Consider the following 14,534-nt stretch of genomic DNA (forward strand, 5'->3'; position numbering starts at 1 on the left):
AGCTTAGCTAAGCACCACGTAGCCTGCAGCCTGTGACTAGGCTGAACGTACTCAACGTCACCGCACCTGCCTCATGAGACTAGAGTGGGTTTCGTCCAGAGCTGACCCTACTCCTGGACACCATGGGTGGCCTGGAGAGATGGCAGAGGGTGTGCCGCTCAACCAAGGCAGAACAAGGCCCGGGCCTAGAGACTGCCAGAGCACGTGAGGCCAGCATAGCAGAGAGGCTGGGAGGCAGCAGGTGAGGGAGGCACCCCGGACACTGGCTGGGGTCCTGGAGAGCAAAGGCAGCACCTGCTCCGAAGGAGGGACCAGCAGCGCTGGGCCATGTCCACTGACCACCGCCAGGTGCCAGCCAGGTGCAACTGGATTCTCCTCATGAGGTGGACACCTGTGCACAGGCGGCCTCACCCAGGAGTTCCCTGCAGCCCCACCCCCACTGACCCTCCCGCCCACCACGCTGGCCGTCCAGGGCAGGCACGGGAGCGGCACTCACTGGCTTCCATATTTCGTCTTCTTGAACTTGTCCCTCTTATACTGGGCGTGCTCCTGCTCCAAAGCCCCGACGCCAGCGATGACCTGCTTCAGTGTCTTGTAAGTCTCCTGGGGGTCGTCAATGACGAACGTCGAATACTCCTCCTGCTCCGGGCCGTCGTACACGGATTTGCTCCCACAGGCCTCTGTGGAGGACGGAGGGGTCAGCGCAGGCCAGGAGCCCAGGGTCCAGTGGCCACTGGCCCCGTCTCTACACAGCTGCATCACTGCAGGCCCCACCCACAGCACACGTCCTTCCAACCCAAGCTCCTCCAGAAAGGGCTGGCCGCCACTCGTAAACGCAGACGGACACAGAAACGATTCCCGTGGGCAGGCCACCTTCCTAATCGGACCACATCACTCCCGCTGAAGGCCATTCTGGGGCCTTGTCCCCAGCGGACAGTCGTGGAAGCCCGGAGCCGGGGCAGGGCCCTGTGCCACCTGAGTCCGAACACCTGAACCGGGCACGTCTCTGCCTCACTGCTCACAGCGCCTGGCCACACACGCCCAGAGCCAGCACCAATGCCCTGCAGCTGTGCCCATCTCGATGGAATGAATGTGCCCCCAGATCCATGGGTTGAAATCCTAACCCTCAAGGGGTGGCGTCTGGAGGTGAGGCCCTTGGGAGAGGACGAGGCGTGACGGTGGAACCCTTGGGCAGGGGACGGGCGCCCCTATAAAAGACGCCGAGGAAGCTGGCTCGCCCCTTCCACACGTGAGGACACGATGAGACGCTGGCGGGCTGTAACCCAGAAGAGGGTCCGCAGCGAAACCAGCGTCACTACGCCCTGATCTTGAGCTTCTCAGCCTTCATGCTGGGAGGTGAATTCCTGCTGTCGGTAACCACCCAGCCTATGGTACGATTTTATTGCAGCCCAAACTGACTAAGAACTTGGGACTGAGAAGTGGCTGCTGCTGTAACAAGTACCTTCAAATGTGGACTGGCTTTGGAACCGGGTGCTGGGCGAAGGCTGCAGGGGTTTGGGGGTGCATGCTGGAAGCCGCTTGGCTGGCGTGAATGCCCTTGAAGGGCAAAGCTGGGGGCTCGGGAGAGGAGAGCTGCAGAGAAGGCCTGTCTTAGGGGATGTCTACGTAACCCTGAACAGAATGGTGGTACGAGCATGGGTGGCAAAGGCTGTTCTAACAACCTCTCAGATAGAAAGGACAGCCGTGCTACTGGACAGTGGAGAAAAGGCCATCCTCGTGACAAAGTGGACCTGTGTTCACGCCCTCGTGTTCTGGGAGGGTGGAACTTGAGAGTGACGACATCAGACACGTAACTGAGGAGATTTCTAAGCAAAATGCTGGGGGAGCAGCTTGGGTCCTCCTGCTCGCTGACAGCAAAATGGGGGAAGAGAGATGATTTGAAGGTAGTATTGTTGAGCAAAAAGGAACCAGAACTCAAAGAGTTGGTTAAGTTAAAGGATTTGAGAATTAAAATTCCAGCCTCCCCATATCTAAAAACAAATGAGAATGTGTTTGGAACAGACCACTAAGCAAGTGGCTGTGTGGCCGTCTGATAAGGAGACAAGTGTGGGGCTGAGCCATGGACTTGACGAACCATGTCAGCCACAGCTGGGAGCAGAGAAGGAACCGTGCCAGCCGGGGACTGCCAGAGGGAACCAGGAGACAGAGAAAACAGGATGAAATGAAGGCAGGCTGCGGTGTCTTAAGCCCTACAAGCCAGGCCATAGAGCTATTCAGCCACGAACACGTGCCATTCTTCAAGACGAGGGAAGAAGGACCCTGAAGGGGCAGGGCCATCAGAATGCTGCTCTCACCCAGAAGGAGTCCATGGACCACGTATCAGATGCAAAATTCTCAGCTGGAATATTGATTAAAAAATAACACTGGCAATAACTAGAAAAAAATCACAGTAAGGAATCTGTAGCTCCTCTTTGTATGATAAGGTTTAAAACGGAGGGTTTAGGGAAAGCTCAGAGCAGCATGTGTGCGCGTGGACTTCAGCAAAGCACCTGCTACATTTTTACGAATGGCCGCATGATCAAGATGTGAAGTTGTGGAGAAGAAAATGGATCAGCGGGTGGGTTTGTGCCGACTGAGCGTCCAAAATGGATCAGCGGGTGGGTTTGTGCCGACTGAGCGTCCAAAATGGATCAGCGGGTGGGTTTGTGCCGACTGAGCGTCCAAAACGGATCAGAGGGTGGGTCTGTGCTGACTGAGCATCCATGGCCCCCCAAGGACAGATCCAAGTGCTTGTCCAAGCGTGAGCCAGGCCCGGGAAGACATGGTGTCCGCACAGCTGGGACACCAAGCCACGGGGAGGACGGCCTGAGGCACAACCACCACAGCAGACCCCACTGCTAGGCGCAGCCCCAGGCTCCCTCAGACACAGGACGACAGCACGAAGCTGCATTCTGAAGTTAATTATGAGGCTGTGGCCTCTGAAGACTGGCCCTTTATCTGACCAAAGCATAACAAGGTGTCAGTGAAAAGAGCATTTACGTAACAGCTGCGATGAGCCACTGTGCTCCAGGCTGTGTGTAAGCCACTCCAATCTTCCCCAAATCTCTAACCAAGGGGATATGCCTGTCCTGTAGATGAAGAAACAAGTGGCTTGTCCCAGGACACAACTTGATCACAGCGACCTGCTGGCCCCCACAGCAGAGCTCTTCCCACTCCTGCCGCCGACTTCCAGACCGTCTGCAAAATCACAGTGGCATGGCCCAAGGCCAAGGCCAGCCCTCTGCACGGGACCCCACCACGCCCTGCCATGGAGCCTCACCTGCAGGACTGGGTGCCACTCTGTCACCAAACTTCAGGACAACATAAAGAACTAGAGTGTGCCCAAGGGAGGTTGGCCAGGGGAGAGGCCACACCACGTGTGGGATGGGGAGGGGACAGTGACTATCTGCCTCCCGCACCCTGGTACAGCACTCCTCAGCCCCACAGGCCAGCAGAAAGGACCTGCTACACTGGGTGGAAAGAATCCCGTGGGCCAAGTGACAGGAAGTCATTAGAACTCTCCAACAACAAAACCATCTGCCTCAAGGATGCGCTGAGATTCCAGTCGAGGCTTGAACACCACAGAGGAGGGACTCAGTGCCCTGAGGGGTGAGGTCCCTGGACTGAGGCTTCCAACCATGCTGATGTGCTGTGAACCCTCACGGAGGGTATGTGGGACCTGTTTCCATCTGTCCACTGTCCATCCACCAGTCCCTCACCCATCCGTCAATCCACCCATCACTCATCCATCTGTCCATCCACCCATCACTCATCCATCTGTCCATCCACCCATCTGTCCATCTACCCATTACTCACCCATCATCACTCACCCATCTGTCAATCCACCCATCACTCACCCATCCGTTCCTCCACCTATCACTCACCCATCTGTCAATCTACCCATCACTCACCCATCCGTCCCTCCACCCATCACTCACCCATCCATCCACCCATGACTCACCCATCTGTCCATCCACCACCCATCACTCACCCCTCGGTCCATCCATCCATCACTCACATATCTGTCCATCTACCCATTACTCACCCATCTGTCCATCCACCCATCACTCACCCCTTGGTCCATCCATCCATCACTCACCCATCCGTCCATCTACCCATTACTCACCCATCTGTCCATCCACTCATCACTCACCCCTTTGTCCATCCATCCATCACTCACCCATTTGTCCATCCACCCATCACTCAACCATCTGTTAATCCACCCATTATCTGTCCATCACTCCATCCACCCATCAGTCACCCATTGGTCCATCCACCCATCACTCACCCATTGGTCCATCCACCCACCTATCCACCCACTCAGCTGCCTGCCCGGCCATCTGTCCAGCACACCCATCCAGGTGCTAGGCACTTCCTCTGTGCCAGGCCCAGGAAGGTCACTGCATGTGGAAGCTGAGGAGATGGGAGATGGTTGTGACCTTGGTGACGCAGGTGATCCCAGGTGACATGGTTTGGATTTGTGTCCCCACCCAAATCTCAGGTCAGACTGGAAGCCCGAGTGTTGGAGGAGGGGCCTGGGGGGAGGTGAGGGGATCACGGGGGTGGACTTCCCCATTGCTGTTCTCATAACAATAAGTTCTCATGTGGTCTGGTTGTCTGGACGTGTGTGGCACCTGCCCCCACCATGTATGAGGTGCCTCCTTCCTTCCTCTTTGCCCTCCCACCATGATCGAAAGTTTCTTGAGGCCTCTCCAACCATGCTTCCCGTACAGCCTGCAGAACTGTGAGTCAATCAATCTTCTTTTCCTTATAAATTACCAACGCTCACGTAGCTCTTCATAGCAACATGAGAACTAATACACCAGGCTACGGGGATGGGGAGGCTGGGAAGCGCCTGGGGGAAGACACTTCCAAGGTAAACAGGGTCTGCCAGACTGATGCGCAAGGCTGCTCCCGGCAGAGGAAGGAAGAGCTGGAGCTGTGGTGCGGGGTGCATGGCCTGGGAGGGGCTGAGCAAGGTTGGAGAGTGGTGCATGCAGCAAGCTGATCATGGAGGGCCTGGTCAGCATCTTTCAGAACCTGGGTCTTGTGTGTGATGACCTCACCCTCTCCAAGGCTCCTCGACTCTGGCCTCCGCTGTGTTGGTTCCTGCTATGAGAGGGCTGGGAAGAGGCGAGCTGATGCCCGACCCACTGTCTTGGCCACCCTGAGGCCTTGTGCCATCTGCACAGTATCCAGGGACCTCAGAGCCGGGGACAGCACCTGGAGGGACCTCAGACCCAGGGACAGCACCTGGAGGGACCTCAGACCCAGGGACAGCACCTGGCACACTTGCTGGGGAGAAGATGCTGTGGTGGGTGGTGGCCCACGAGTGCGTATGTGTGTGGTTGTCTGAGAATGTGTGTGCATGCCTGCACATGTGAGCGTGTTGTGTTCAATTGCACATATGTGCAGGTATTGTTGCCTTGCTTGTCTGCACACACATGTACCTGTGTGTTCATTTCATGCATGTATGGCTGGGAACGTGTGTGTACATGGCTATGCATATGTGTGTACATGCCTATGTGTCTGTGTATGCCTGGAACCACGTACAGCCAGGGCATGTGGGGCTGGAAAACAGGCGTAGCCAAGCTCACAGATGGGCAGGTGCACGGACACTCAGGCAGGACTCGTGTTTCCAGGCCAAGGTACACTTGACACTTCTGGGTTAAATCAGGGGAATGAAAGAAAAGAAGAAAATCTAACAGGCATAACTCCAGGCACATTCTGCTCCATTTCCATTCTGAGTGGGACTCAAGGGCCCTGTCATATGATCTCCAAGAGCAGATCTGAGTTCTACCAGACCCTAGCATAGAAACAAACGCAGCTACTTCGCACCCCCCGCCCCCCGCCGTGGGCTCTTCTTGTCTCTGCCTCTCCTGAATTACAGACCTCAAACCACTGTCCCTATGTTGTCTAATTGGGCTTACCTGGATTGCTATTTCAATTCTGTAAAGCAATTCAGTGTCACAGATAATGATACTGCAAATAAATTTGAAACACACAGTGTGCCCGGCACTGTTTCAAATCTATATACAGTATCATTGTCTGTGACACTGAATTGCTTTACAGAATTAGATGGCATGTGTGCACACATATACATGCATGCTCAAACACGTGCCCAAAGACATGCATGCACTCACACACATGCCCACACATTTCCACACATGCACAAATGCATGCACGCTCATGTGTCCACACATTCACACACGCTCATACATGTCGTGTCCACACAGTCGCACAAGCTCAAACATGTGCTCACACATTCACGCACACTCACATCCACACATTCATGCACTCACATGTGTGTCTGCACATTCGTGCACACTCACACATCCACATATTCATGCACACTCACACATGTCCACATTCACACATGCTTATACATCGTGTCCACACATTCATGCACACCAACACATGTCCACATACTCATGCACACCCACGTGTCCACATTCATGCATGCTCATACATTGTGTCCACACATTCATGCACGCTCACACATGTCTACATGTTCATGCACACTCACACATGTCCACATATCCATGCACACTCACGTGTTCACATTCACACACGCTCACACATGTCCACACATTCATGCACTCACACATGTCCAAACATTCATGCACACTCACACATGTCCATATATTAATGCACTCACATGTGTCCACATTCACACATGCTCACACATGTCCACACATTCACACACACACATCTACACATTCATGCACACACACGTCCACACACTCATGCACACTCACACGTGTCTGCACATTCATGCACTCACACACGTGTCCACACATTCATGCACGCTCACACACATCCACATATTCATGCACACTCACGTGTCCATTCACACACACTCATACATGTGTCCACACATTCATGCACACTCACACATGTCGACACAGTCACAAGCTCACACATGCCAGACACATGCACACATCTCGTATGTGTCCACACACATGCATGCACACTCACATACGTGTCCACACACATGCACTTGTCCCTCTGGAAAACACAAAGGAATGAAAAAATAGGGTCCTCTAAAGAAATTTGGCAGTACAGAGGTTACAAGTTAAATTCCATCTAAAAATTATCTATAGAACCTGTTATTAAGGTAACTGTCCCCCAAATAGCTGCCTACCCTGCAAAAAGCTTTTCGCATCCATCCGTCCGCGCTACAAACACAACTACATGTAGCCCACACTACACGAGAGGCTCAGACCACAGGTTTTCACCCCGCAGCATGCTCCTGTGGCCGGGGCCTCGCCAGGCGTCCCCTCGCTGCACGGATTGGCGTGCCGGGCAGACTCACCCTGCATCTTCTCCAGCTTGCTCATGTACGAGTTGAAGAGGGAGTAGATACGCTCTGTCTCACGGTCCCCGTCAATGTCCAGCTGGATGTTGGCTGGGAGGCCGCTGTGCAGACACATCAGGAACAGAAAAATAAAAACATTTATTTAAACGATGCTTTTAATAACGACATTAATTTTTAAAATGTCACTAAAGAAAGAAGACGATACGTTGGAAGTGAAACTCGAGACAGGACCTATTTGGCGTCCGTCTGTACACAGCTAGCATGCTGGCTTGCTGAGCAAGTCTGGTGGCATCCACAGCAGCACGGACAGCTGTGTCACCAGGCCGGCCGCAAGCCGGAACGAACCGGCAACCTGTGCGACTGGCATCCACAGCAGCACGGACAGCTGTGTCACTAGGCCGGCCGCAAGCCGGAACGAACCGGCAACCTCTGCTTCAGTTACCATCAGCCTATTTGGACACTCGGCAAAAGATCCTCGCTGTTCAGTATTTCAAACGTGCTTATCGTTTGTACTAACTGATCTTTCCTGCAATCATGCAGTACTGAGTTATGTCTTGTTTAAATCTATTCCTACTCCAGAATCTTCTCAATACATAAGAAATTTAGGAAGATTAGGTGCTCAAGTCCCCAGCGTAAAACTTGCACATTTTTAGTATCATACAGAACTAAATTCCCAGGAACTGTGAACATTCCAGACCTCAGGTGGTTTATTCCTTCAGTCATTTCAAACACGGAAGGAGGCTGTGTGGTTATTTCCCTGCTCACTCTATGTCCGCTTCTCCTACGTTCACACCAGCACACGTCAGGCTGGAGTACAGTGGCGTGATCTCAGCTCACTGAAACCTCTGCTTTCCAGGTTTAAGTGATTCTCCTGCCTCAGCCTCCCGAGTAGCTGGGATTATAGGCGCCCGCCACCATGCCGGCTAATTTTTGTATTTTTAGTGGAGATGGGGTTTCACCATGTTGGCCAGGCTGGTCTTGAACTCCTGACCTCGGGTGATCCACCCGCCTCAACCTACCAAAGTGCTGGGATTACAGGTGTGAGCCACTGAGCCCGGCCTCATGTCTTTTAATAAATCTTACTTGTCTTATTACGAAAAACTTCCAAAGCCGGGTGCGGTGGCACACACCTATAATCCCAGCTACTCAGGAGGCTGAGAAAGGAGAATTGCTTGAACCCGGGAGGTGGAGGTTGTAGTGAGCTGAGATCACACCACTGCACTCCAGCCTGGGCAACAGAGCGAGACTCCGTCTAAAAAAAAAAAAAAAAAAAAAGAGAAGAAACTCTACATTGTACAGAAGCACGTCTTTGTGGCTTCAGACACAGGGGGCTCACGGTTAATTTAACATTTGCACTCAGGTGCAACCAACAGGGAGGGCCTGAGAGGAATGCACGGGGCTGTTAATTATTTTTAGCAAATTCTGCCTTGTGCAGAACGTGTGAAATATGCTCTTTTAATTTAGTAAGTACTTTTTAAAAGGCAGAAATGCTTCTTATAGCTAAAACAATTCTTAAATCATAAAATTTCTGACGCTTCTGCGATGTTTGCCACACTGATTAGAAATTGTTTTACCAACTTATTTTTGTTTGAAGTGTGGTAGTTTTTCCCTTTTCTTCCCAACCTCTCTTGCAAAAAAAGAAGTGGGTTTCTGCCAATGCACTGAACAGACGTCCAATGTTGTATATGCCTTTTGGGCTGAGTAGCTCAGTATTTGGATACTTGGTCATTTGTTTCATTATGTAATTGATAAAATGGTGTCATTTATTCATGTTAGTTCAACCATATATGTATGCTATCTGGGGATGGGTGGTTATACTTCTGTGTGAGAAATAATTTGTCAGTCTTCAACAGTTTGTAAAAACTTAGTGGTGAGAGCTTCAACATCGAAATAAATAATGAAATGCATTTATCATCAAAAAAAAAAAAAGGAAAGAAGAAGATGAAGCGACCGACATTAAAACATCCCTGGCCAGTCAGGGGGTTCATGTCAGTAATCCCAGCACTCTGGGAGGCCGAGACAGAAGGATCACTTGAGTCCAGGAGTTTGAGACAAGACCACCCTGGATAACACTGGGAGACGCTTACAGTGAGATTTGGACAACATAATGAGACCCCATCTCTACAAAAAACAAAATTTAGTGAGCTGGGCGTGGTGGCACCCGCCTGTAGTCCCAGCTACTCGGGAAGGTGATGTGGGAGGATTGCTTGAGCCCAGAAGTTTGAGACCAGTCTGGGCAATGTGGTGAAACCTCGTTTCAACAAAAAACCTTAAAACAATTAGCCTGGAGTGGTGGAGCACAGCTGTAGTCCCAGGTACCTGGGAGGCTGAGGTGGGAGGATGGCTTGAGCCTGGGAGGTGGAGGCCTGAGATTGCACCACTGCACTCCAGCCTGGGCGACAGAATGAGATCCTGTCTCAAAAACATACAACTAAAAAAGCATCCCTGAGCTGGGAGAGCTGAGGCCGGCTGCGGGTGTGCGGGACACGGGAGGCTCCCGAGCTGTCCGGTCTCAGCGGCTGGAGACTCTTGGGACCCACAGATCTGCCAAGGCAGCGAGCAAATTTGGCAGATGTTTTCTCGTGGGGAGAAATGGCCTGGAAGGAAGCCTCCTGGGGCTCTGTCCCTGGCAGGGTTGGCTGCAGCTGGGGGTGGGCCAGGTTTCCTCTCCTCCCCAGGCTGCAATGCTTCCCGCTCTCCCGGGATTGCGAGGATACAGGGGAGCGCTGGCCTCTCCTGGGGGTCCTGGGACGGTGGCCACGCATGCCTGGGCGGCAGCCAGACCTTCCTCCTGAGCTTTAGCCTCTGTGTCCACGAAGCAGGATCTAAGGTCCCACCTCGGAGGCTGTGGGCGGATTGAACCGTGGCCCAGTGTGGAGCACAGCTCATCCTCCGCAGGGCCCTTACGTGAGGCCATCATGTGGCCAGGACAACAGTGAGGTGCATCTCACGGAGCATAACCGGGGACGCCAGGCACCCCGGCCTCCTTCGAGGACCGGCAGACGTGACCCTAGTCTCTGTGGAACTGCCGGAGGCCCAGCTGACGAGCGACCGGGAAGACAATGGGCTGCTGCGTCACACGGAATCAAGGTGGGTGTCCTGGGCCGGATGAAGCTTTCAGGGAGGGGCTTGCTCCCATGCTCCTCTCAGAGAAGCAAGATGGCCGCGGACTGGGGAGCCCCCCTTCACCCTGACCTCCCAATCCCCCAGGGCAGGGCCTCAGGAGGACCCTCGAAGGCCTGCAGCACCCTCGAGTCTGCACAGAGCCTTCGAGAGACTGGGCCCCACATGCCCCCTTGGGTGGGAGGCCCCCTCGGGTGGGAGGCTCCTGGGACGAGATGAGTGCAGCCTCGTTTATTTGCGGCTTACAGGCAGACATGCACTGTCCACTGGTCCCTCCCTACTTGGCCCCTTGGCCACACTTCCTGCACAGTGCACACGCCGGGCGCCGAGGCACAGACCTACCCGGTGCAGGGCGAGCAGCCTGGAGCCGAGTCCGAGGGCGCCCTACAGCACAGCCAGTGGCCGCTCAGGTAGGCGGACGGGTGGTAGACAGTGAGGCGCTTCTGGTTGCACTGGCTCACTTTGGTGAGAATATCGATCCAGTCCTTGGCCTCCACGCAGTTGTTGGCCTGGATGTACAGCGCGCGCTCCGGCTGGATGACCTGGAACATCTGAGGACGCAGGCGGGCTCAGGACGGTGCACACGAGGTCTCGTGGAGGAGCGCGTGGCAGCGTCCGCCAGGCACCTGGCCGTCCTCGCTGGAGCCGTAAGAGGGGACGCCGAGGGTGCACAGGCCCAGGCGTCCCGGAGCTCTAAGCCCCAGAAGAGGCCAAGCCTGGGGGCTGCGCAGAGCTCTCTGCCACCCTTAAACCTGACAGCTGGGGCCGTGGGGGATGGAGGTGAGAATTGGTGTGACTGGAGACGTGGCTGGGTGGCCAGGAACAGCTCGACCAAGGTGCTTTATGTGCTGGAGCCTTGGAGGTCTCCACTCAAAAGGCAGAAGAGGGGCCTGTGGCCTCCCCACGAGGCAGGCGCCCACCTATGCGGAGCTCCTGCGGTGTCAGCCCAGGTGGCCCCAGGCGTCCCATCCACGCAGAGTTCCTGCGGCGTCAGCCCAGGTGGCCCGACCTGCTCAGCTCCTCTCCCACCCGACCAGCCCAGGGTGCGTCGTCCTCCTCCCAGCTGGGGTTATGGGGCTCCTTTCTCTTGAAGCGTCTCGGGGCAGCAACAACCTTTGCCATTTACTACTCATTCAACACACATGACCAAGCACCAGCACTCTCCTAGGTCCCAGAGACAACACCTGGCCTAGAGTTTCTGCTGAACCTGCAGCCACCAAGAAAGACTAAACAAGGGCAGGTGTCAGCATGGGCTGGAAGTGAGTAGTGCTGGTGCTGTGGTTGGGGCTGACTCAAAGTTAGTCAAGCAGGGGGTGGGGGTAAAGGGTGTTAAAGGCAGAAGAAATGGGAGGCACAAAGGTCCTGGGGCAGGGGGGACAGGGGTCCTGTGATTGGAGGAACAGGGGTCCCGGGGCAGGAGTGACAGAGGCCCTAGGATTAGAGGGACGGGGGCCCTGGGGTAGGGGGGACGGGGGCCCTGGGGTAGGGGTGACAGGGGTCCTGTGATTGGAGGAACAGGGGTCCTGGGGCAGGAGTGACAGAGGCCCTAGGATTAGAGGGACAGGGGCCCTGGGGCAGGGGGGACAGGGATCCTAGGATCGGAGGTCAGAAGCTCGCAGAAGGAGCCGGCTCTGCTGCACACGGAATTCAGGTTTTCTGAGCAGGAGGCTGACTGGAGGCGGGAGGCCTCTTATGTGGCACTTGCCCTTGAGTCAGGAGCCAGGGGGACAGTGGCCTTCTCTAGTGGACAGGCCTTCTGCACTGGTCTGGGGAGGATCTGGGCTCCAGGTTTCTGGTGAACAGCTGAGGTCTTATTTACAGAGGCCAGGAGCCACCTGCCTCGCACCTGGCACACGTGTGCAGGTCTCGGACTGGACACCCCCATGCATGGCTGTGATCTCCCATGGAGGGCATCCCGGCCATCATCCCAGGCTTGGCCCTGCCTCCAGGAGCAGCCTTCAGAAAGGTTTCCCCAGCTGGTGAGAGTCTGGCCTGGCAGTGGCCCCAGGGGAATCGGGCTCTGAGGAAGTCAGAGGGAACGAAGAGCTGGGAACAGGCGGCTGAAACGAGGGAATTACTGGGAATCTACGTGAAGGCTGGAGGTGCTTCCAGGACATTCCCACACTGCTTCCTCCGAGGGATGGTCTCAGGGCCAGGTCCTGGCCGTCCCCTCGGTCACAGGCACTGAGCCCACACCCTCGTCTTCCCATCTCCCCCTCTTCCCAATCCTCCTCTTCCCACACCCTCTTCAAATTACTCTACAAACTTAGGACTTTTGCGGGATCTGTCAGGACTGCCCGTGAATAACACGCTAGCAGAATTCCGCCCACGGTAAGGAACGTGCATTGACTTTGGCACGAGGCCCAGGGACTGTGCCTTCCCTGCAACCGTTCTACGGCCCTGATGCTGCAGTCGCGGCACAGGAGGCTCGTCCCAGCCAGCACGTGTCAGGGTACAGGGTCAGCCTCAGGATGGCATGGACGGTGGGGGCACTGAGTCACTGGGGAGAACGTGGCCAGCGGCTGACTCTGGGAGGCCGCCACACAATGACGACGCCACGGACACCTCTAGGGGATTCCTGCCAAAAATGCATCATCAGAACCTGCCACGTCGGCACAAACCCACAGGGAGGGACGTCCACAAAACCGAAGGCCTGCACGCCTCAAAAATGCCAAGGCCACGACACACAAAGAAAGGCCGGGAGTGTCCAGTCGGCCAGACCGAGGGGCAGCAGAATGCAGTGTGGACTAGATCCAGAGGGGAAGAAACCACAGCCGGAGGAACGGGACCAGACGGCGGCAAACGCAAACGTGGCCGCACCGGTGACGCACGATGGGCGGCTGCTGTGGTTTCGGGGTCTGCGCTGTGGGAAACATTCAGAAGCGTTGATACTGTTCAGAAAAGCATGGGCAGGACCCGTGGAGGGAGAAGGAATTAATGTGACTGGGGAACGAGGCCACACGCAGGTCTGGGTCAAGCGTGTGTGAAAAGTGCTTGTTCTACTCGTGCAACTTCTATAAATTCAAAATTATATCGAAATAAAAAAGCTTCCAAAAGAAATTCCAGACGGTCCCAAGCCTGCTTCTGGGATGGCTTTGACGAGGGCACCTTGACCTTGGGGACCCTGCGGGGGACGTCCCCTGGAGCAGCTCAGGCCCCACCTTCCGGCAGGTTCCACCCCACCCTGGTGACCCGGGACACGGAGAGTGTGGCTGCTCTGATGCGAGATTCCGACACAAACTCTCCAGCACCTGGTGACACGGAGACTGAGAAGCCTGGAGCGCAGAGGGTGGGGAAGGGTGAGCCCTGGGCCAGGCACGGGAAGAGAACAGAGAAAACCTGGCCAGGCCTCAACCCGAAAGAGAGGCTTGGGGGCACCACACTCACGTTTTTCATTTTGAAAGACTCCTCCTCCAGCTTCTCCACGGCCAGGATGTTCTCGATGGGAATGCTGTAGAGAGGCTGGTCCCCTGCGGCAGGGAGGGCTGTTGGCAGGTGCGGCCGGGCTGTCCCGGCTGGGGTATGGTGGGGCTGAGGGGTCTCTACCGGGGGATCTCTGCCAGGGGGTCTCTCCCTGGGGGGGCCTCTGCCGGGGGGTCTCTGCTGGGGGGATCTCAGCTCAGGGGGTCTCTGCCAGGGGATCTCTGCCGGGGGGTCTCTGTTGGGGGATCTCTGCCGGGGGGTCTCTGCTGGGGGGTCTCTGTTGGGGGGTCTCTGCCGGGGGGATCTCTGCCGGGGGTCTCTCCCTGGGGGGGCCTCTGCCAGGGGGTCTCTCCCTGGGGGGGCCTCTGCCAGGGGGTCTCTGCCAGGGGATCTCTGCCGGGGGGTCTCTGCTGGGGGGTCTCTGCCTGGGGGGGATCTCAGCTCAGGGGGGTCTCTGCTGAGGGGGTCTCTACCAGGGGATCTCTGCCAGGGGTTCTCTGCTGGGGGTCTCTGCCGGCGGGGGGATCTCAGCTCAGGGGGCCTCTGCTGGGGTGCCCTGAGCACGAGGAGGTGCCCCGCGTTCCTCTCCTTGGGCGTGATGGCTGAATCACTGACAGGCTGCAGGTGCAGAGGCTGAGGGGGCCTGGGACCCACCCAGCCCTGCCACGCA

General features: G+C 55.8%; 1 protein-coding gene across 4 annotated transcripts in view; it reads right to left on the minus strand.

The window, feature by feature from the left end:
* RASA3 (RAS p21 protein activator 3) overlaps positions 1-14,534 on the minus strand; it is a 133,550-nt gene that overhangs the window by 2,328 nt on the left and 116,688 nt on the right. For all 4 annotated transcript variants that reach the window (XM_015121528.3, XM_077974113.1, XM_015121529.3 and 1 more), the window contains exons 20-23: positions 13,829-13,911; positions 10,784-10,992; positions 7,316-7,419; positions 497-680 (exon numbers count right to left, since the gene is read on the minus strand). In XM_015121528.3, coding sequence (XP_014977014.2) covers positions 497-680; positions 7,316-7,419; positions 10,784-10,992; positions 13,829-13,911 — 580 coding nt within the window. The remainder of the gene's footprint in view (positions 1-496; positions 681-7,315; positions 7,420-10,783; positions 10,993-13,828; positions 13,912-14,534) is intronic.

The sequence above is a fragment of the Macaca mulatta genome, chromosome 17 (assembly GCF_049350105.2).
Source record: "Macaca mulatta isolate MMU2019108-1 chromosome 17, T2T-MMU8v2.0, whole genome shotgun sequence".
NCBI classification, from domain to species: Eukaryota; Metazoa; Chordata; class Mammalia; order Primates; family Cercopithecidae; genus Macaca; species Macaca mulatta.